Consider the following 24,059-nt stretch of genomic DNA (forward strand, 5'->3'; position numbering starts at 1 on the left):
TGGTTCAGACCCGTCTCTCTATCTCATTCCCCTTTATCAGAGCCAGACTTACAGACTGAACTACAATACCCATCTTCCATTTGACTCACAGGCTGCAGTTCCCATAGTCCAAATGCTGTCTCGCCCCATATCAGGCTGTTATCAATCACTGGTAAAACTCCCCCACCATGCATGTACTGAATAGAATCTACACCCAGATCTGAAGGCATATTTTGTCCTCTCAGGAAATAAGTGCTGTTATCATTCTGCCTTTTGGGACTGTGAAAAACATATATAGATATGGGAGTCAGCTGAATTTGTTTTTCCTTCCCTTACCGTCAAAGAAGAGAAAATAAAGAAATAATTTTCTGGAGGAGCTTCAGACAACTTGGAAACACGTTCCACCACCACTGGCCATAAATGCAGACTCTTATCTGACATTTTGTGTGTGCGTATGCATGTGTATGCGTGTGCACGTTTACAAATATAACTTCAGTAACTCTAGAAAAATTCTAATTTAGGACATTTAGCCAGTGCTCACTTATAGGTTACATTTAGAGTTCTGGTAAGGGTTAAACAACAGGCAGTGTCCTTACACAATACCACCCCTCACCCCCCCACAGTGACCCATAGATGGTTAGGACAAAGGGACATGTAGATGTTCAGATAAGGACATAGGGACATGTAGATGTTCAGATAAGGACATAGGGACTTGTAGATGTTCAGATAAGGACATAGGGACATGTAGATGTTCAGATAAGGACATAGGGACATGTAGATGTTCAGATAAGGACATAGGGACATGTAGATGTTCAGATAAGGACATAGGGACTTGTAGATGTTCAGATTAGGACATAGGGACATGTAGATGTTCAGATATGGACATAGGGACATGTAGATGTTCAGATAAGGACATAGGGACATGTAGATGGCCAGGTTAGAACAAAGGGACATGTAGATGTTCAGATAAGTACATAGGGACTTGTAGATGTTCAGATAAGGACATAGGGACTTGTAGATGTTCAGATAAGGACATAGGGACATGTAGATGTTCAGATAAGGACATAGGGACATGTAGATGTTCAGATAAGGACATAGGGACATGTAGATGGTCAGGTTAGAACAAAGGGACATGTAGATGTTCAGATAAGTACATAGGGACTTGTAGATGTTCAGATAAGGACATAGGGACTTGTAGATGTTCAGATAAGGACATAGGGACTTGTAGATGTTCAGATAAGGACATAGGGACATGTAGATGTTCAGATAAGGACATAGGGACTTGTAGATGTTCAGATTAGGACATAGGGACATGTAGATGTTCAGATAAGGACATAGGGACTTGTAGATGTTCAGATTAGGACATAGGGACATGTAGATGTTCAGATATGGACATAGGGACATGTAGATGTTCAGATAAGGACATAGGGACATGTAGATGGTCAGGTTAGAACAAAGGGACATGTAGATGTTCAGATAAGTACATAGGGACTTGTAGATGTTTAGATAAGGACATAGGGACTTGTAGATGTTCAGATAAGGACATAGGGACTTGTAGATGTTCAGATAAGGACATAGGGACATGTAGATGTTCAGATAAGGACATATGGACATGTAGATGTTCAGATAAGGACATAGGGACATGTAGATGGTCAGGTTAGAACAAAGGGACTTGTAGATGTTCAGATAAGGACATAGGGACATGTAGATGTTCAGATAAGGACATAAGGACTTGTAGATGTTCAGATAAGGACATAGGGACATGTAGATGTTCAGGTTAGAACAAAGGGATATGTAGATGTTCAGATTAGGACATAGGGACATGTAGATGTTCAGATTAGGACATAGGGACATGTAGATGTTCAGATAAGGACATAGGGACTTGTAGATGTTCAGATAAGGACATAGGGACATGTCGATGTTCAGATAAGGACATAGGGACTTGTAGATGTTCAGATAAGGACATAGGGACTTGTAGATGTTCAGATAAGGACATAGGGACTTGTAGATGTTCAGATAAGGACATAGGGACATGTAGATGTTCAGGTTGGCCACGTTTTCAGTATTGATGTATGTGTGTGTGTGTGTGTGTGTGTTTATGTCTGAGTTGGAGTGTATATCTAAGTGTTACATAGTGAAATTCAGTCTTTATAGTCCTTCAGTTCCCCTGGGAGAAAACATGGAAATGCTGTTTATTGGCCACTAACTGGTCAGAGCTGGACGTCAAATTCAAGGTGTGTGTCTTTGACTATGTGTGTGCGTACCGACAAACACTTCATACTGTAGTGATATTAGAGGCCTGAATGGGGGATCAGCCTACTTAATGGAATGTACATATTTGTGAGTCATTTGGGAGAATGTCTGTTTTTGGTTTATTGCTGTGGCTCTGGCGTCAGGAGTGTGTGTGTGTGTGTGTGTGTGTGTGTGTGTGTGTGTGTGTGTGTGTCGGTCTAGTGTTAAAGAAGAACAGGGTACATCACAGGAAACTAAAATGGCATTTTGATTGTTTAACTTGTTTCTGTCTGATTCCACCTCAGCCTCTGGTGTTTTTCTTAGTCTCTGTTCCTTCTGTATCACTGGGGAACCAGAATGCTTCATGCTTCAGCTGCCATCAACCACAACCGTTAGCACTGGCCAACAGCGGAGGAGAGGTCATTCGGGTGGATGCGTCATCCCTGACCATGTAGTACGGTTGAAAATGTGAGAGCGGTTGTGTGTTTGCACGTTGTGTACCGGGTGAGGTCAGTGTGTAAATATAGCTCTGACTCTCTGTGCTTTCTCTTTGACGTCCAGACAGTCTGCGTCTGACAGGGAAAAATGCCGCAGTCTACTGCTTTTTTGGTCAAAACACAGTGGGAGAGAAGGAGCAGGATCGAGGGAGGAGAGACATAGGAACAGCGGACAGGAGAGGGGGAGGCAAAATACTTTTAGTGCTCACTAAAAATAGGGATTCGGTAGAGAAAAAAATAGAGAAGAAAATGTATAATCTCCAGTCCATGAGAGTCATTTGGATGAAGTGTTCTCCCTTAGGTGGTGCCTGGGAAAGGGAAAAGTGTGTGTGTGTGTGTGTGCATGAATGAGCGCATGTCATAGTTTGCTTGAAATCCTAGTTTTCTGTAAGTCATGGTTTGTATTGGCCAGGAAAGTGTGGTCCAGATTAAGGCCCATGTCACATCCTGAGCCACGCCAGGCCGCCCTGACTCCCCTTATAACCTGGCCATGTAATGACTCACAGAGGAGGGCACTGGGATGGACAGAAAGAAAGAAAACGGAGGGAGAGAGATGTGAAGGGTGACTAGAGGAAGGGAGAAAGGTTAGTCTATGGACGGATGAATGGAGGAAGGAAGAGAGCCTGGGGCGGGGATGGAGGGATGAAAGCGGATGCTGAGAGCGGATGAGACATGACTGGGTTTAATAGAACTGTTAAAGAGTCTCTCCTTGAATCTGTGAAGTTTTCAAAGAAGCCAACCTCAGCCTTATTAATAGGTTTAGAAAGTCATGCCTGATCCATGCTTAGCTGACACAGCTGATGTTAATACCATCATAGAATTGATCATTTGGTGTAGGGTGAAAAAGAGCCGATCTGAGGGAGTTACAACTACACCGAGTTTGAGGATTTCTCTGACTGTCAGCGTATCATTTTGTGGAATTTACCCTCAAACTCAGCCTGACTTTTCCACATCCTGTAATTGAAATTGTCTGGCAAACCAAAATAGATCCGAATGCGTTCCCAGTGCTTTGGAATAATGTCTTTAGGCCCTACTACCTGAGGGAGGGGAGGAGGTACAAATCTAATAGGTAGAAACATAAACACATTCATTCACTGGAAAATGTCATACCTTGACCAGGGCCAGGTGAGAGGACTGGACATGCGGAAGCTCTGCCCCGGCCAGATGCTTTAATTGTGTCTCGTCCTCCATCTCTCTGATTGCAGAACCACTTACCGTCCCACGTAGATGGCGTGGGGCCAACAAGGTGTTGGACATCTTTCCCTCCCTCAGGGAACTAGGGTTATAGTCAGAATGGATGTTCCCTTTTGGGTGGTCACTCTGTACAATGCAACCAGATGATCTAGAGTAACTGACCCCAAGGTCAGAACAAAAAGCAAAGCACCTAAGCCAGAGCCATTACCTGCATGGTATTGTATGGTGGTCTCACCGACCCAGGTGATCAGAAGGGAGGCTTGGCCAGCCGATCCAACACCTCAGCCCTATCCAATGGGGCACTAGGTCTGAAGCTCGTCCATAGTGCACTCCTGCACTCCTCAAGGACCGTAACCCTGAAAGTGCTGCCCTCTCGGGGTACAGATGACACTCCCTCCGTGACCTCTGTGTTCAACTCTTATCAGAGACCTCTGCTCTGGCACTGTGTGGTGGCATAAGGATCCGTGTCAGCTCCGGGTCAGTCCTTCTCTGCCGGGTCAGCCGAGTCACGCCTGGCGCATTCAGTGGCTTGTTTTTTGGGGAACAGGAAACTGCAGCGAGGCTTGGTAGTATCAAGTTATTTTGACTTTAAGTGGCCCGTCGTACCTCTCTGTGAGGAGGAGCTGGAATTGAAAGCACCTGGAAGACGGGGCGCCCTGGTGGTAATCCTCTCACCTGGCCTGGTTTAAGGCATTAGTGCAGAAAGGCTTTTTTCTGAATTATTGTGTTTGAGTCTCTAACCCGTTAGTGTTGTACTGAGTGACCGACCAGAAGGGAACACTGGACCGTGGTGAGCTCTTTGTCACAGATTAAATGGCTCCTAACAGGTTTTTAAGCCGTTTTACGTTTCTGACTGTCAGGAGTACGACTCACTGAATATGAGCCAGTTTACCAGTGTTGTTTAGCCTATTTGGAAAACTGACCGTGTTTAGCTGGTAAATATCATGACTGTCTGTCAAACAAGTTCTCTTGCTGGTGATAGTACAATTGATTTAGGAACCAGCCTTCCAAAATTACAGCTTATTCCATTCCAATTCACTGCTCATTCCATTCCAATTCACTGCTCATTCCAATTCACTGCTCGTTCCATTCCTTCGGAATGTGATGTGCGATATTGGCCATCTTCACGTTTATTTATTTTTTAATCTCTGACTCTAAATCTGGCAACAAGTCTCATTCATCAAAAATAAAACTGTTGTAGTGTAGAAACAACATTAGCCAAAGTTACACTGCCCTAGTCAGACATAGGTTATAAACATGACCTAGTGACTTGCCAAAGTGACTAAGCCATCATAAAGTCTGTTGTTTGGATGTCAGAATATATTTTGTTTGGATGTTTATAAAAGCTAATCAGTTTTATATCACCTTTGTTTCTGAACGCTTTGCCTATCACTGTGGTTACAAATACATCTAACCCAGTAACAGCTGGCTGGCGCAACGTTGTTTCAGCCAGTTGAGCGCAGGCTGCTCCATCGGACAAAGAACAAAGGAGTATGTGAAGCAGTGAGTGATGGAGGAAACTGTAACTGTCAGTAGGACACCAGTCGAATATTTTGTTGGGGATTATTCTCCGTATGGACTGCTGCTCCACACACCACATGCTGGGCCACCACCACCTGTCTGGCTACATCAGCTCCCTGCTCAGGCCTGTGTCTATGCATCTGAGCCCCTCCATTAACCTTAACCCAAACCTAAATTTAAAATGACCCTAACACTAATCCTGACCTTAACCTCAATGACCTAACAATCATGTCTGAAGTTAACATACCACTAACTCCAAAACCTAACCTGTAATACCTGGTGAGTTAAAGCTTTTTCTCCAAATCTCCTAAATTCCCATTATTTTACTAGTAAAACAGGAACACACACACACACACACAGAGCTGCAACATATAAATAATTTGTTGCATTGATTGTTTTGTATGTATGCTCATCCACTCCTATATTCTTGGTTGATCTCAGTCTGGTTTCATCTGTATTCCACCCAGGTTGATCTCAGTCTGGTCTCATCTGTATTCCACCCTGGTTGAATTTCATCTGGTCTTCTCTATATTCCCAGTTTGCTCTTGTGTATATTCACACAAGAGCAAATATACACAGTCTCCTGTATGTTCCCGGCCCGGTCTCCTGTATGTTCCCGGCCCGGTCTCCTGTATGTTCCCGGCCCGGTCTCCTGTATGTTCCCGGCCCGGTCTCTTGTATGTTCTCGGCCCGGTCTCTTGTATGTTCTCGGCCCGGTCTCCTGTATGTTCTCGGCCCGGTCTCCTGTATGTTCTCGGCCCGGTCTCCTGTATGTTCTCGGCCCGGTCTCCTGTATGTTCTCGGCCCGGTCTCCTGTATGTTCTCGGCCCGGTCTCCTGTATGTTCTCGGCCCGGTCTCCTGTATATTCTCGGCCCGGTCTCCTGTATGTTCTCGGCCCGGTCTCCTGTATATTCTCGGCCCGGTCTCCTGTATATTCTCAGCCCGGTCTCCTGTATATTCTCAGCCCGGTCTCCTGTATATTTTCAGTCTGGTCCTACATTATCCAAGGCTACGTTGACCTGGCCTGTACGCTAATGACTGGTGTTATGTGGAAACGCTTGATTGACAGCTGCTAATTGCTGTCATGACTCACTCCTGTCCAGTCAGCAGAGAATCTGATTTGAAACAGGTTTGGCTGCAGGACCTAGAGAGTTTCTATACTATGAACAACCTGAACCTTGAGCAGGCCGTGCTTTTTTGAAGCAGCACGGTATGAGGGATGTTTACTGTATTTCAGACCAGCTTGCATTGCAGTGCAGGTCAATGAGTTTAACCGCCTATCACTTCCGACTCGTTAACCACATTGAGCTGGGTCTGGTGTGGTGGGTTATAATGGCTGTGCTTGTGACCTGGTGGGAGGGTCGGGGAACGTAAAGCCAACCTTCTCTGACCCTGTCACCTTGGTAGGTAGTGACCTGATGTTCCTGAGTAGGTTTTGGCTCCCCTGAGGACGTATTCGGGGGATGTATGGTTAAATATAGATGTATATAAACAGAGCAGCTTTCTGTCTGCGGTGGTAATAGGAGTTATCAGGAGTGGGTCTCCTGATATTTCAGCTCTGATACACTGGTTCCATGACTCCATTTTGGAGCTGTAATTTCAATACTATTTGCCTAATCTCAGTACAAGATGGCTGCCACTGATTGCAGGCGTATCCGGGAAACGTTGCTGTGATGGATGTCGGTGCAACGGGTCTCGCTGATAACGGCAACGTATGACGTCCATAAGGCTTGAGCTAGAACATGCTTTAAACTGGCAATGTTGGGGAGACTGTGTGTGTGTGTGTGTGTGTGTGTGTGTTTGTGTGTGTGTGTGTGTGAGAGAGAGAGCGAGTGTGAGGGTGTGTGACCTCATAACGTTAAGTTAGTTGTAAATCATTAATCTTTGTCTGTTATCAGTAGTTAGGGGCGGGGCTGGCTGACTAGCTCTGCGTCTGCTACAATTCAAGACCTTTCAGAATAACTTTATGGAGATCGACTGGGCGAGAACTGAATGATGAATGGAAGTTAATATGGATTATTCATCCCAAAACCCAATGGTTTAAAGTCAGGGTCTGAATTATAATCCCGGCTGTACACAGAGACATGTGGATTATAGTTCTATAGGATCTATTTCCCTGCTGTGAATTGATGGATGAACTTGTGTTCTCTCCCACAGTCCAAGGACCTTAGTGGGTGATGTAACTGTGCGAGAGGACTTTCTGGCAGAGCATCGTTAGGCTGGGCTGAATACTTCTGTTATGACAGGTTCGGGGCGCCATCATTCCATCAACACCGCAGAATCCCATTCAGCTAAGTTTAGTAGCAAGGATGCTGTTATATATTTAAGCTGCGTGTGTGTGCACCACAGAGGTTAACTGTTATCAGGGTCTGTGGGGGGCTTAACCAGTTCTCTTCAGGCCTCTTCTAAGCACTTCTCTACTAAGTGTTTAGTGGGGGGCATGATGCGTCAGCCCTGCTGAAACACTGAGAGGGCAGACAGCCTGGGGAAGGGAACACAATATACCTGGAGGTGAGAGGTTACTGGGGTATGTTTGGCTGGAGTTGGGGTTGAATGTGTGTCCATGTAGCTGGGGGACAGGGTGGGAGACGGAGACAAGGAGAGAGACAGAGGGACAGGAAGTATAGAGGCGCAGAAATTGAGAGAGGGACAGGGAGAGAGAGAGGGAGGGAGGGACAGGGAGGGGGAGATGGAGGGAGGGAGGGGGAGTGAGGGGGAGATGGAGGGAGGGGGAGATGGAGGGAGGGAGAGAGGGGGAGATGGAAGGAGGGAGGGACAGGGAGGGAGAGAGAGGGACATGGAGGTAGATAGAGGGACATGGAGAGAGGGACAGGGAGGGGGAGAGGGAGGGACAGGGAGGTAGATAGAGGGACATGGAGAGGGGGAGAGGGAGGGGGAGAGGGAGGGAGGGAGGGACAGGGAGGTAGGTAGAGGGACATGGAGAGGGGGACAGGGAGGGGGAGAGGGACAATCATTCTAGTTAATGTGTTTATTACATCTCCTGGTAAAAGTCTGGGTACATCACATCACTCAACCCCTATCGTAAACATTTTCTCAGGGTGAAAGAGAAAAAAACATAATTTTCTAAAGTCTCTCACACACACAAACACAGAGACACACACACACACACAAAGACACACAGTTCCCTATTTTTCAATAGTGCCTGGAGGGGAAGGAACATTGCTTCAACTAAGCAGTTTAATTTGGAATTGAAAATAAGCAGCCAGTCAAATGATCAAAATAGTATTTCACTGTAGTCTTTTCTTATGATAATAATTAGTTGTAGCCGCATGAAGATGGAGATTTCTGGTAATTTCTCCTTCTTGGCTGCTCTGACTGATTCCCTGGGATAAAGGAGAAATATAGCAGGCTTAGTCAGGAAGTTCTGGAAGTTATTGACGATATTCCCTATAACAAAATGTTTGAAGTCGTTCAACAGTAATTACTCATACACATCATTGTACTAACACACGGAGGCACACATATTTTGGGGATTTGCTATCCTTGTGTGGCCCCCAGAAGTATTCAGAATTATAATCCTAATTTCCATGATAACTAACCTTAAAACAAACCCTAAATCTAAACCCTTATCCTAAGTATAACTGTTACCCCAATTGTAACTTTTACCCTACACTTAACTGTATCTTTTAGACAAAAAGCTTTTCCTTGTGGGAAAATTTTTTCCCCAGTATTGTCAGACAAGGAGGCACATGATTTTCAGATGTTCAGATAGGCTACGCGCCTCAGCAAACAAAAAATAGGAGGGGTGCTCAACAACAGTGACAGAAATCAACAAAAGTACTTGCCACGAAGAACTATCAAAAATGCCAACTTCTAGGTAAGAAGTAGTTAGAGCACTCAACAAAACACAACTCAACACAAATGTAATCTTATAAACCGGTACTGACTCCTGCTGAGATGCCGAATTCTGATTGGTCAGTCAGTCTGACAGTCACATTCATATATTTGAATTTGCTGGTCTTTGGTGAAGGAGTCTGGGAAGGCCATTAGGGGTCACAGGGTGAGAGGTTGTAAGTCAGGCTCAGGGGAGCCATCAGCCCAGGAGTCAGATGACCCCATATGGGCCCCAGACACAGCCGCCCACCAAACCCCATGGGAATAATGGGTAATGAACATTCCATCATTACAGCTGAGGAAGGGTATTGTTAACGCTGGACCTCCACAAACAGGCAGACACATCAGAACTGTGTGTTTATTTTATCTTAACTTCCACTGCTGTTGAAAAGTTTGATGTCACTTAGAAATACCATTGTTTTGTCCTTTAAAATAACATCAAATTGATCAGAAATGCAGTTTAGAGATAGTTATTTTTCAAAATGACTATTGTATGTGAACATTTTTCAATAGATTATTTATAGGTGTAGGTGTAGCGAGGTCCATTATCAACAACCATCCCTCTTTGTGTTTGCCCATCCAAGTTTATAATTTTAAAAGACTAATTTATCATTGGAAAACCCTTTGGCAGTTATGTTACCACAGATGAAAACCGTTGGGCTGATTAAAGAAGCAATACAACTGGCCTTCTTTAGACGAGTTTGGTATCTGGAGCATCAGCAATTGAGAGTTTAATTACAGGCTCAAAATTGCCAGAAACAGAGAACTTTCTTCAGAAACTCATCAGTCTATTTTTGTTCTGAGATATGAAGGCTATTGCATGTGAGAAAACTGAAGATCTCGTACAACGCTTTGTACTGCCCCCTTCACAGAACAACACAAACTGTCTCTAACCAGAATAGAAAGAGGAGTGGGAGGCCCCGGTGCACAATTGAGCAAGAGGACAAATACATTAGAGTGACTACTTTGAGAAATAGACACCTCACAGGTCCTCAACTGGCAGCTTCATTAAATAGTACCCTGCAAAACACCAGTCTCAACATCAACCTTGAAGAGGTGACTCCAGGATGCTGGCCTTCTAGGCAGAGTTGCAAAAAGGAAGATTGGAAATAAAGTATGTTGGACAGGCAAATCTAAGTTTGAGGTGTTTGGATCACAAAGAGGAACATTTGTGAGATACAGACCAAATGAAAAGATGCTGGAGGAGTGCTTGATGCCATCTGTCAAGCATTGTGGAGGCAATGTGATGGTCTGGGGGTGCTTTGGTGGTGGTAAAGTGGGAGATTTGTACAGGGTTAAAGTGATCTTGAAGAAGGCTGTTACTCCATTTTGCAACACCATACCCTGTGGAAAGCTCTTGATTGGATCCAATTTTCTCCTACAACAGGAAAGTGACTCAAAGTAGCACTCCAGACTATGCAATCATTATTTAGGGAAGGAACAGACAGCTGGTATTCTGTGGGAGCAGCTTGACCGTATGGTACGTACGAAGTGCACATCAAGCCAATCTCGCTTGTGGGAGGTGCTTCAGGAAATATGGGGGGAAATCTCTTCAGATTACCTCAACAAATTGACAAACGAATTAAAGTCTGCAAGACTGTAATTGCTGCAAATGGAGGATTCCTTGATGAAAGCAAAGTTCGAAGGACACAATTATTATTTCATTTAGAAATCATAATTTTTAACCTTTTCAATTACGATATTTCCTATTTATTTTGCTATATTTTCTATTCAAACTCTTTGCATGTATGTTTTCATAGAAAACAAGGACAATTCTAAGAGACCCCAAACTTTTGAACAGTTGTGTGTTTTCCCTGTGCTTTGGCAGTGTGAACAAAGCTTCCCAATGAAGCCTTTGAATTTATTTGAGAGTGTCTGTGAGGAAGAGACCGAGATTGAGAGGTGGAGAAATGTACAAACTTAACATGGCCATTCTTAAACTCTTCAATACCATTCTCAGCTCTGGCGTATTTCCCAGTATTTGTTACCAAGATCTGATCACTCAAATCCACAAAAGCAGAGACATACACTCACCTATTATTAGGAACACCTGTTCCATTTCTCAATAATGCAATTATCTAATCAACCAATCACATGGCAGTTGCTTCAATGCATTTAGGGGTTTGGTCCTGGTCAAGACAATCTCCTGAACTCCAAACTGAATGTCAGAATGGGAAAGAAAGGTGATTTAAGCAATTTTGAGCGTGGCATGGTTGTTGGTGCCAGACGGGCTGGTCTGAGTATTTCACAATCGGCTCAGTTACTGGAATATTCACGCACAACCATTTCTAGGGTTTCCAAAGAATGGTGTGAAAAGGGAAAAACATCCAGTATGCGGCAGTCCTGTGGGCAAAAATGCCTTGTTGATGCTAGAGGTCAGAGGAGAATGGGCCGACTGATTCAAGCTGATAGAAGAGCAACTTTGACTGAAATAACCACTCGTTACAACCGAGGTATGCAGCAAAGCATTTGTGAAGCCACAACACGCACAACCTTGAGGCGGATGGTCTACAACAGCAGAAGACCCCACCGGGTACCACTCATCTCCACTACAAATAGGAAAAAGAGGCTACAATTTGCACAAGCTCACCAAAATTGGCCAGTTGAAGACTGAATTTGGCGTAAACAGAATGAGAACATGGATCCATCATGCCTTGTTACCAATGTGCAGGCTGGTGGTGGTGGTGTAATGGTGTGGGGGATGTTTTCTTGGCACACTTTAGGCCCCTTAGTGCCAATTGGGTGTCGTTTAAATGCCACGGCCTACCTGAACATTGTTTCTGACCATGTACCCATCCTCTGATGGCTACTTCCAGCAGGATAATGCACCATGTCACAAAGCTTGAATCATTTCAAATTGGTTTCTTGAACATGACAAAGAGTTCACTGTACTGAAATGGCCCCCACAGTCACCAGATCTCAACCCAATAGAGCATCTTTGGGATATGGTGGAACGGGAGCTTCGTGCCCTGGATGTGCATCCCACAAATCTCCATCAACTGCAAGATGGTATCCTATCAATATGGGCCAACATTTCTAAAGAATGCTTTCAGCACCTTGTTGAGTCAGTGCCACGTAGAATTAAGACAGTTCTGAAGGCGAAAGGGGGTGAAACACAGTATTAGTATGGTGTTCCTAATAATCCTTTAGGTGAGTGTATTTGACCCTTGATAATTAGTATGGAGCAAGGCCTGGCAATCAAGAGAGGTGGATATGGTGTTTCACTTCCTAAAATCCTCGAATCCTCGCAAATAAATAGCCTTATTGATGACACATATTGCCCTCAGATCATAAAGACCATAAAAATAATTAGAAATTAAATGAAACATTGATGAACTCCGAAATCTGTCGTGCAAAGTATTGGGCAATCAAAGCAGCAAAATGTTTAATGGGCAAACAAGGAAGAAAAAACAACATCGTAAACAAACTTAATATTAGTGTCTTTCTTGTAACTATTTAAAAATCTTTCCAACACTGACCATAGCTAATAATGTAAAATTTTAAATGCTTTAAACCTTTTGGAGCATTTGTGTTTATTTTGAATGTGAGTTTATATTTCAATTGTTATCTTGTTTTTCACTTACTTTGGCGATAGAAACCAATCTGTCCCTCGCCAACAAAGCCCTTGAAATTGAAATGTAATTGAGAGGGAGAGAAAGAAAGAGGATGAGAGAGACAGACACTCCTGTGAAACAGCAGGTTTATTGTGACTGAAAAACAAATAATAGACAGAGATGGTCTCTTCTCCAGGTGTGTGTGTGATCTCATTCTGGCATTGATTTACACACGTTGTGAGTATGAGAGCAGAGGGAGAACAGATCAAATTTGTCGAGCAAGACAGCCAACTGCTGCTGTGTCCAACTGCATCGCATTTAACGTGCTGATGGTCTTTTCACACACTCACACACACTCACACACCCCAACATCTGCCCATGAAGCTAACAGTCATTTTAGAGAGGAGAGCAAGTGTTATAGTCCTCTCAGTTGGAATGAGGTCCAACTCCAGACACACACAATTAACCCATTCCCCTGTCTCCACTCTCTGAGAGATCTCTAAGCATCATCAGGAATCTCACTGCTCTTAAGGAAATGTGTGTGTAGTTATCTTTGACGGCAAGAAATTCAGTGTTGTGTGTGTGTCCCTCCCTAGTGAGGCTGAATCATCAGGGTGGATGTGTTAGGGGTCAACTTGTCTGACTCCTGGCTCACGTTCACCATAAATATTCTAGAATAATCTGTAGACGCTCTCCTCCCCCTGGCTGACCCCCAAATGAGCCCCTATTCCCTTTATAGTGCACTACTTTAACTAGGCCCCTTAATCTCTGGTCCAAATCATAGCACTGTGTAGGGAATAGGGACGCACTAATATAGGTGGACTGTTTAGTGTAGCCCAGCTCAGATTGAGTACTATCAGCTTTCACTGGTTTCAGGCAGATAAAGGCTATTAATAGGAGTGTTCTGAATGGACCGGATCACGGACTGGAGTTTAAACAACACTCAACACTAGTGATGGTTGAACTGATCCAGTGAACACTAGTGATGGTTGAACTGAACCAGTCAACACTAGTGATGGTTGAACTGAACCAGTCAACACTAGTGATGGTTGAACTGAACCAGTCAACACTAGTGATGGTTGAACTGATCCAGTCAACACTAGTGATGGTTGAACTGAACCAGTCAACACTAGTGATGGTTGAACTGATCCAGTGAACACTAGTGATGGTTGAACTGAACCTGTCAACACTATTGATGGTTGAACTGATCCAGTCAACACTAGTGATGGTTGAACTGAACCAGTCAACACTAGTGATAGTTGAACTGAACCAGTCAACACTAGTGATGGTTGAACTGAACCAGTCAACACTAGTGATGGTTGAACTGAACCAGTCAACACTAGTGATGGTTGAACTGAACCAGTCAACACTAGTGATGGTTGAACTGAACCAGTCAACACTAGTGATGGTTGAACTGAACCAGTCAACTCATGTTACTAGAGCAGTATCGTTCTCAGAAGATATGACTCTATTCTGTTGTTTGTGTGTGTTTTTGTGTGTGTTTGTCTGTTTGAAACATCAAATGTTCTGAGAGTGTGTGCCAGTGGCAAAGGGCTTCTGGGAGCTCTCTCCTCCTTTCCCACGGTTCTTTTCCCATGAGCCTTTGCAGTGACGTCAGGGCAGAGGTATGGGTGGAGCGGACACCCCTCTCTGAGGTCACAGGTTCACTTCCTGTCTGTCAGGAACAGGAACATGTTGGTTCTACTCCAATCTGAGACAAATCATGTGTCTGTATCAGTTTCTGATCTAGCAGGCCTATTTCTTTGAGGTCCTTGTTTGCTGATTAATGTATTTTTTTTATTTGTGTGTTTTCTTTCTGCTTGCATTTTTTTTATGTATTTCTCTAATTCCAGCCTCATCTGGAAAATAGATTGGTCTCTATATGAATCCCTGATACATATCTAAATCCCTCTCTCTCTATTTCTCTCTCTCTCTCTCTCTCTCTCTCTCTCTCTCAGGCTATGTGGATGATGCTTCAGTGTGAGAAGCCAGAGGACTTTGTCATAGCCACAGGGGAGGTCCATAGTGTTCGGGAGTTTGTGGAGAAGTCCTTCAGTCACGTGGGCAAGACCATTGTGTGAGTATACAAACGCTCATGGAGTACATGCAAACAAACCAAACACGGACGTGTTTGTAATTCAGAGACTTGCTGTTACTGTGATGTGTGTGGAAACCTCCCCTCCCTGTTGTGGCGGAATCGGATGAGTCCGACAGAGATGTGTCTGGGACATGTTATGTCTGCTACATCAGAGGGAGGGGAGTCCCGCTAGACACCCAGACAGCTGTGGAGTACGGGAGTTCCTGTCACTCAATTCATTTTTAATGTTGTATCTCTCCCCACCCCCCCACCCCCACCCCCACCATACACACACACACACACACTTTCTTCCCCCTTAGGTGGGAGGGGAAGGATGAGAAGGAGGTTGGCCGTTGCAAGGAGACTGGGGTGGTCCACGTGAAGGTGGACCCTAAGTACTACCGTCCTACTGAAGTGGTGAGTCAGCTGTACTGACAGGGGGAGGGGGGGGTACAGGATTGTGATTTGGTTCTGTGGATTTATTGCTTGTTGATGTTCCAGACATATTGGTCACTGTACGCCGGTCTGCTGAGGACGGACAACGTTATTTTTGGATTAGTGGTGGAAATAGGTGTTGAAAGCAAATCGACTCAGTCCCTTTGAAAGTGTTGCGGACGGCAAAGCGCTGAGCCAGCGCACATGATGAGGCATTATGCCCTTCGCAGAGTCGGGACCGTTCACTATGTCCAGAGGGAGTGTGCGCGCACATCCAAATACATGTGTTATAGGATAACCTGTCTCTCAAGGTGTGAGGTGTATGAAGTGAGAATGTCGAGGTTTGGGGGGGTCTCTCTGTCACCAGTCCGCCCCAGGGTTGAGGTCCAGGGGGCCTGCAAATCCCCCTGAGGAGGTGTAGGGTTACCCCAGGGTGTTTAGGGCAGGATTAGGGAAGTGTTTTAAGTCCAGGACCCTATGTGCTGGGAGATGGCCCTGGAGGATTAGGACTAAGACCCAGCTGATTGATGCTACAGGATTCTGGAGGAATCGATGTGACTGATGGATGGAGACAGAGCGGGGAGTTTTCTGTCTTTAGGCTGGGGAGAGAAAGTAGAAAACTGACAGAACCACTGCTCTTTTCAGCCTTTATAGGCCAGAGACGGAATTGGAGGAAGTCCTTTTAGAAGGTCTATGGTTGCAAAACCAAATGTTAGTCACATTATCCCAGAGATTAGTATGAAGACCGTCTCTCATAGTGAGGGATGGCACATTTGTATCTGTGTTTCAATTTGAAATTGCTTTAACATTTGTTGACATTGACAAAGTAAGTGGAATATAATTAACAAAACATTTGTGAAATTAACTGGTTGCCCTTTTATCATAGCACAGTGAGGTAATTAAATCAACTGATTTATAGATGTTTGATTTGTTTCTGTGTGGGCCTAGTGATCTGTGGGGAATTCTGTGCATTTCTCTCTCTTTGTCTCTCTCTACCTCTCATTTTCTCTCTCTTCGCTTAGTCCCTCCAGGTGAAGGCAGGGAGGATATGAGTCTTTTAAGACAGGGAGGAAAGAATGGGGAGGACTTAACCCTTGACCTTTAAGACAGGAAGTGTGTGTGACACTGCTCTTTTGGCTTACTATTGTTCCTCCTGCTCAACTGGAAGTACCTGTCAACGTGTGCGTGCGTGCGTGTGTGTGCGCGTGTGTGTGTGTTTGAGAGTGAGAGATCCATGTGTAAATGTCCCCGAAAGGGGTCTATTCATCTGTAAATGTGATTTTCAGATAGGTAGATTTACATTTAGGGAATAGGGAACATGGATTTCTGGGTCAGGGTTAGGTCTCAGGTTCCCACAAGGATAGAAATATAAATGTGTGTGTGTCGTGTCTCACGTGTTTGTGTGCCTTTTTTGTAAATTAATTCAGGACATCAAGTAATCAGTCAAATACTACTGCTTTAAATGTTGGAGCTTTCAGTTGCCACATCAACTGTCAGCCTTAATAGAAAATGTAAAGGGTCAGTGTTTAGTTATTGCCGATGTGGAATCTACAACCCCGTTTCCAAAAAAGTTAGAAATGACGTGCAAATAACTTAAACCCTATATTCAATAGAAAATAGTACAAAGACAACATTTCAAATATTGAAACTGAGACGTTTTATTGTTTCTGGAAAAATATATGCCCATTTTGAATTTGATGCCAGCAACACGTTTCAAAAAAGTTGGGACAGAGGCAACAGAAGACTGTAAAAGTTATGCTAAAAAACTAAAATTGGTGGAATATTACACAACTAATTAGGTTAATTGGCAACAGGTCAGTAACATGATTGGATATATAAAGAGTATCCCAGATAGGATGAATCTTTCAGAATTAAAGATGGGGAGGGCTTCACCACCTTGTGTGGGCAAATAGTGCAACAATTTAAGAACAACGTTTCTCAATGTGAACAACGTTTCTCCAGACTAAAAAGGGAAGGGACCATCCGGCTTGTTATCATCACGTACAAAAGCCAGCATCTGTGATGGTATGGGGGTGCATTAATGCTGAACAATATACAAAGGTTTTGGAGCAACATATGCTGCCATCCAGAGAATGTCTTTAGAAAACTGACAGAACCACTGCTCTTTTCAGCCTTTATAGGCCAGAGACGGAATTGGAGGAAGTCCTTTTAGAAGGTCTATGGTTGTTAGTCACATTATCCCAGAGATTAGTATGAAGATCGTCTCTCAGAGTGAGGGATGGCACATTTGTATCTGTGTTTCAATTTGAAATTGCTTTAACATTTGTGATGCTATGGGGGTGCATTAATGCTGAACAATATACAAAGGTTTTGGAGCAACATATGCTGCCATCAAGACAATGTCTTTTTCAGGAAAGCCCTTGCTTATTTCAGCAAGACAATGCCAAACCACAATCTGCACGTATCACAACATGGCTCCTTAGTAAAAGAGTCCGTAAAATGAGACCTCGAACTATTTGCAATCCTATATCAAGCAAGAATGGGAATAAATTTCATTTTTGAAACTACATTAATTGGTCTCCTCAGTTCCCAAACGCAGAGTATTGTTTAAATAAGAGGTGATGCAATACAGTTGAAAACATACCCCTGTCCCAACTTTTTTGAAACATGTTGCTAGCATCAAATTCAAATTTGGCAGGTATTTTTACAAAAACATTAACATTTCTTAGTTTCAACATTTGATATGTTGTCTTTGTACTATTTTCTATTAAATATAGGGATATATGATTTGCACATCATTGCATGCTATTTTTATTTACATTTTATGCAGCGTCCCAACATTTTTGGAAACAGGATTGTAGTTGAATTGTAGCAACAGTTCACATTCAAACCAATTCTCCATAATCCAGCATGGTAAAGTTAGTTTTAATATAGATATTTGATGAATTTGGTTCGTATCTTACAATGAAAACAGAGATCATGTCCTCTGTATTTTTGACAAGCTCAATAAGTGATGAACTAATTTGACTGTCGGATAATACATTTCACTTGAGTATGCAATTGAGTAATATATTTAGTGAATGACTTGCCTTCATATCAATCCAGTGATTGATCCTGAGGGTCATTTCTTGACCAACACAGAGGGAAATAGAAAAATATAGACTAAACCCATGACCTCAGTATTTCTGTCCTAGATCTGATCTGGTCTTGTTTAGGATGCACTTTTATAGGCCCCCTAAATCATTTCTGACCAATAAATGTACTGAAAGACTGTTAGCGCATATATATTACAGACATCTTTGAATATTATAATGAAAAAACTCAAAATGAAACATAATTATTGCATGATTTTGTTTAACGTGTTGTGCGAATGTGTGTGGGTCCCCAGGCTGTGTGTTAATGTGTGCGTAATTCGTCATTAGCCCTGTCAGTGTGTGTGTCTGACATGAGCTCATTTATCTATCTGCAGCCCCCTCGGGGACAGAGGCTGAGCTGGGGTAGGTCAGGCTGGCTGGGAGGGGGAGGATGTTGGCGGGGTGATGTGCAGGTGTGCTCGGGTCTGGTCCGGTGGACCTTGTCGACACAGTGATTCATGTGGTTATGGTGTGGCTAAGAGAGAGTGGGAGAGGTGAAGAGATGAAGACAGGGTGATGTTTAATGTAAAAGAGGATACAAATGGGCTACTGTTGAGGAATTATAAAGAATGTTTTAATTCAGTGGTTTGGTTGCTCTCAATAGTCCAGAGCAAAAAAAATTTGTTAAATTATGTCTGCTGTCTAGATTCCTGATCAGTCCTGATGTTACCCGTTGCCTGATTGAGCCTACAACTACAGAAATTCCCTAGGTGTCTCTGTGTTTAATGTCAGGGCAGTATATGCCAGTATATTTATGCTCAGCATAGACCAATCCAATTCACAATAATATTCTTTGAATAATAAAAAATTAACATTTACAAAGATAATAGTTTTTGTTATCAGGACATCTTCTGGTTGTTTATTCGGACAGTTGTATCTGCGTTGTGGGTTTTTGTGTTTGACACAGACACTACTAGTGGTGGATGATGTTTTCTAGAACCTTCCTAATACTCCTTCCTCTTCTTTTCTCCACTCATTGTTGCTCACAGAAAGCATGTGTGCGTTTGTTAATTTTAAAATAAATAAGGAAACACCAACATTTATTATAAGCCAAATTATCTTTTCGCCGTTATGGTCTTCTTAGGCCAAAATGTTTGACATCAACTTCACAATCCATTCTCTAGCCTAACACAGCATGTACCGATACCTGCACACCGTCTTATACCATCAACCCCTAATTCATGTTATAGCTGAGATTAGAATAACTAACATTACTGCCCTCAGGACACACATAATAAAAAATACAAATGACCTCATTAATTTATCCATCAGGATCCATCTGAAATATCTTTGCAGCTGAAAAGTCACACCTTACAAATAAGTCATTGGTTTAGATAAGAGTGGCATCCGATACTACCCTATTGAAACAGAGAGAGCAGTGTGTCCCCATCCCAAAATGACCTGCTGCGCATCTGAACCGCATTTTGATTGCAAGATATGAGACATCACATTTACACAAGCATAGTCAGAATCTGTGTTTTTGGCAGAATACAGCTCGTTGGTGATTTTCTGTTAGATTAATGTAAAAGTGAATGTGGTGACAGTAAAAAAAATTCTCAGTTCTCAGAACAGCTATGCTGCCTTAAAGAGAAATCAATTCAAGATCATATCAAGAAAACACTGTGCCCACATGTTTTTCAATCCAACACTGGCTGCCAACCTCTGGGCTGTGGCTGTCGCAGTGGTTAGTTGAGGTCAGGCTCAGGCTATTACTTGTCAGTGTTACTGTGTGGCAGATTCTGTCAGATGGGTATTTTATTACTCATCCCTTAATGGTTTTCACGTTTGATATTTGTGGTTGCCAGAGAGATGATATTCAAGTGGTATGTGTTGTTTATTTATCTTGGATGTTACTGCTCACGACATCTGATTAGCCCTATTTTGATGAGTGGAGAAGTATGTTTCTCTGTTGATGAGATTCCCAGGTATTTGTCTCTGCAGGAATAGTCTGGTCGAAGGTTGTGTTCATCACTCTTCAGTTAGCTTGTGGCTCCTCCCCACATCTCTGTCAGAATTGAAGTGTGTGTCTGGGACAGTTTGCATGCAATGTAGAGAGAGTTGTTTGTGTCATTATGAGAAGAGATTCTCAGTCTGTGCAAAAACAGATTGAAAGCTTTAATGTTTTCACCCCTCTGTGTCTGCGTGTCTGTCTGCGTGTCTGTCTGCCTGTCTGCATCTGTCTGCGTGTCTGTGTGCGTGTCTGTCTGCATGTCTGTCTGCATCTGTCTGCATGTCTATCTGCATCTGTCTGCATGTCTATCTGCATCTGTCTGCATCTGTCTGCGTGCCTGTGTGCGTGCCTGTGTGCGTGCCTGTGTGCGTGCCTGTGTGCGTGCCTGTCTGCGTGTCTGTGTGCGTGCCTGTCTGCGTGTCTGTCTGCGTGTCTGTGTGCTCTCATCGTTCATTTGTGAGTGCTTGTCTGTTAATGCATCACAGTGCGGATGACACATTTCCAAGTTCATGTGTCGCTATGGGCCTAAACTGCTGTGTGATGATTGACAGCTTATCTTATCTTTGTCTCAGGGCCCTCGGGCAGGAAGGAGGAGAGGGGGAGGAGAGGGGGTGGAGAGGGGGAGGAGAGGGGGAGGAGGGTTCTCTGTGATAAATGGGAAGTTGTCTCCTATACCTGCAGGTCTTTATTTGTCCGCATTATCTGTTATAGCTTTAGGTATTTATTTCTCCACATTAACTCCTATATCTTTAGGTCTTTATTTCTCCACATTGTCTCCTATATCTGTAGGTCTTAATTTCCACCTCTCTTTACTCTGTATCTGTTTCACTTTTCTGTTGCTGTTTTTCCTGTCTGTTTGATTATTTTCTCTTCTCCTTTCTACATGTCTTTCTCTTCTCCTTTTTGCATCTCTCTCTGTGTAGTCTGTCTTTACCTCCAGGTCTGTCTGTCTGTCTCCTGTCTTTCTTCTGTCAGCCCTCCAGACCTGTATCTGTTTCTGAATGATATGAGGGAACAGTCAGGTCGACAGCCAGACTGTGGTTCGTTGAACATGGAGGAATTCCCTTCCAGGCGGGCTTGTATTTTTCTTTGGGAGTTGCATGGAGACAACCCCCTACACTAACTAACAACTGATGAAGCTTAGGGTATTTGGAAACATATGAGCCAGATCAGGTGAAGCTGAAATTGGTAGGGAACATCAGGTATACAAGATGAAGCTGAAATTGGTAGGAAACATCAAGTATACAAGGTGAAACTGAAATTGGTAGGAATCATCAAGTATACGAGGTGAAGCGGAAATTGGTAGGAAACATCGGGTGTACGAGGTAAAGACGAAGTTATAGGAAGCTTCGGGTGTACGAGGTGAAGCTGAAGTTATAGGAAGCATCGGGTATACGAGGTGAAGCTGAAATTATAGGAAGCATCGGGTGTACAAGGTGAAGCTGAAGTTATAGGAAACACTGGGTGTACGAGGTGAAGCTGAAGTTATAGGAAGCATCGGGTCTACGAGGTGAAGCTGATGTTATAGGAAGCATTGGGTCTACGAGGTGAAGCTGATGTTATAGGAAGCATGTGAGGCAGACAAGTTGAGGCCCTATTCAGCCTCTTTATAAGGTGAGGTGTCCGCACCTTTTTTATGGCAGGGAGTAATACAAATCAAAATCTCTATCTTTATATAAAATACCTACAGTTATTAAAATAATCTGTGACGTTGATTGTTACTGAATTCTGAATAGAGTTGACACAAAATCTTGTAAAGGTGACACAATAAAGAGACAATAAAACCATGGATGTTCAAAGAGGAACGAGTTTGTAAATTTGTAAAGTGGGGCAGGAAAAGTTGAAAATGAAATTTGAAGAATTTGGCTAGATTTTGAAATCTGTATGATTGCCAGAAATATCTGCTGAAAAGAAAATGTGTATGGGCATAAACAGTTGACTTTGCAGCTGAATATGTTCTGACCTGCCATTATAAAATAGCACCTACAGTGTATGATTTGTTTATTATTTGTTTTCTTTTTCTGTGTAAAATTGTCAATGTTAGAGAGACGTTGTCAATGTTAGAGAGAGAGGGAGAGGGAGACATACAGGGAGAGGGAGGGAGAGAGAGAGAGGGAGACATACAGGGAGAGGGATGGAGAGAGAGAGACATACAGGGAGAGGGATGGAGAGAGAGAGAGAGAGAGAGAGAGAGAGAGAGAGAGAGAGAGGGAGGGAGACATACAGGGAACGAGCGAGAGAGGGAGACACACAGGGAGAGAGATGGAGACATACATGGAGGGAGGGGAGAGATTGGGAGGAAGAGATGGGGTCATGAGAGAAAGGAAGAAAGACGGAAAGGGAATGAGAGGTGGAGACATGCAGGGAGAGAGAGTGGAAGAGAGAGTGAGTGGTTGAGGCATACAGAGAGAGGGAGAGGTCAAGACAGACACATACAGGGAGAGGGAGAGATAAAGAGAGACACATTCAGAGAGAGGGAGAGGTCAAGACAGACACATACAGGGAGAGGGAGAGGTAAAGAGAGACATACAGGGAGAGGGAGAGGTAAAGAGAGACACATACAGGGAGAGGGAGAGGTAAAAAGAGACACATTCAGAGAGAGGGAGAGGTCAAGACAGACACATATAGGGAGAGGGAGAGGTAAAGAGAGACATACAGGGAGAGGGAGAGGTAAAGAGAGACACATGCAGGAGAGGGAGAGCTAAAGAGAGACATGCAGGGAGAGGGAGAGGTAAAGAGAGACACATCCAGGGAGAAGGAGAGGTAAAGAGAGACATCCAGGGAGAGGGAGAGGGAGAGGTAAAGAGAGACACATGCAGGAGAGGGAGAGCTAAAGAGAGACATGCAGGGAGAGGGAGAGGTAAAGAGAGACACATCCAGGGAGAGGGAGAGGTAAAGAGAGACACATACTGGGAGTGGGAGAGGTAAAGAGAGACACATACAGGGAGTGGGAGAGGTTAAGAGAGACACATGCAGGGAGAGGGAGAGGTATAGAGAGACACATACAGGGAGTGGGAGAGGTAAAGAGAGACACATACAGGGAGTGGGAGAGGTTAAGAGAGACACATGCAGGGAGAGGGAGAGGTAAAGAGAGACATACAGGGAGTGGGAGAGTTAAAGAGAGACACATAGGGAGTGGGAGATTTAAAGAGAGACACACAGGGAGAGAGTGGCTAAGTGACAGTGTGTAATTAGCCTTAATAGATGACATCTATTCAGGGAAACTTCTTTAGTCTCCTTTTCACATACCCTTTTAAGGTAGTGGTTTGACACGGGTCACAAAGTTAAAGTGACGACATATCTAGCTCTGTGTGTAAGGGCTTACATTACGAGAGAGAGAATAATTCCATAATCATTTCCATAGCGTTTGAATTTACACCAGCATGTTCAAGACCTTCCGTGCAGGATTGCGTCCGCCAATCGTGGGAAAATGTGAGATGCGTGCGCACTGTACAGAAACATGATACAGTTCAATTGTCTTAACACTCCAGGGGAAAATGTGGCACATGCTACTCTGGAAGGTGGCGTCTTCAGCTAATAATATCTTCAAGTTTACACAACAAAAATAATAATATTCAGTGTTTTTCGATACGTTTCGAAAAATGTATTACCATTGGTATCACTGGAACTGATTAATGAGACATGAGATCAAGTTCTAGGAAGAAGCC

At 43.6% G+C, this 24,059-nt stretch overlaps 1 protein-coding gene across 2 annotated transcripts in view; it reads left to right on the top strand.

Annotated features, from left to right (window-relative positions):
- The window catches only part of gmds (GDP-mannose 4,6-dehydratase), a 170,311-nt gene that overhangs the window by 120,017 nt on the left and 26,235 nt on the right, over positions 1-24,059 (top strand). For both annotated transcript variants that reach the window (XM_010897815.3, XM_010897816.2), the window contains 2 exons: positions 14,792-14,910; positions 15,231-15,327. In XM_010897815.3, coding sequence (XP_010896117.1) covers positions 14,792-14,910; positions 15,231-15,327 — 216 coding nt within the window. The remainder of the gene's footprint in view (positions 1-14,791; positions 14,911-15,230; positions 15,328-24,059) is intronic.

The sequence above is a fragment of the Esox lucius genome, chromosome 8, assembly GCF_011004845.1.
Source record: "Esox lucius isolate fEsoLuc1 chromosome 8, fEsoLuc1.pri, whole genome shotgun sequence".
In the NCBI taxonomy this organism is placed as follows: Eukaryota; Metazoa; Chordata; class Actinopteri; order Esociformes; family Esocidae; genus Esox; species Esox lucius.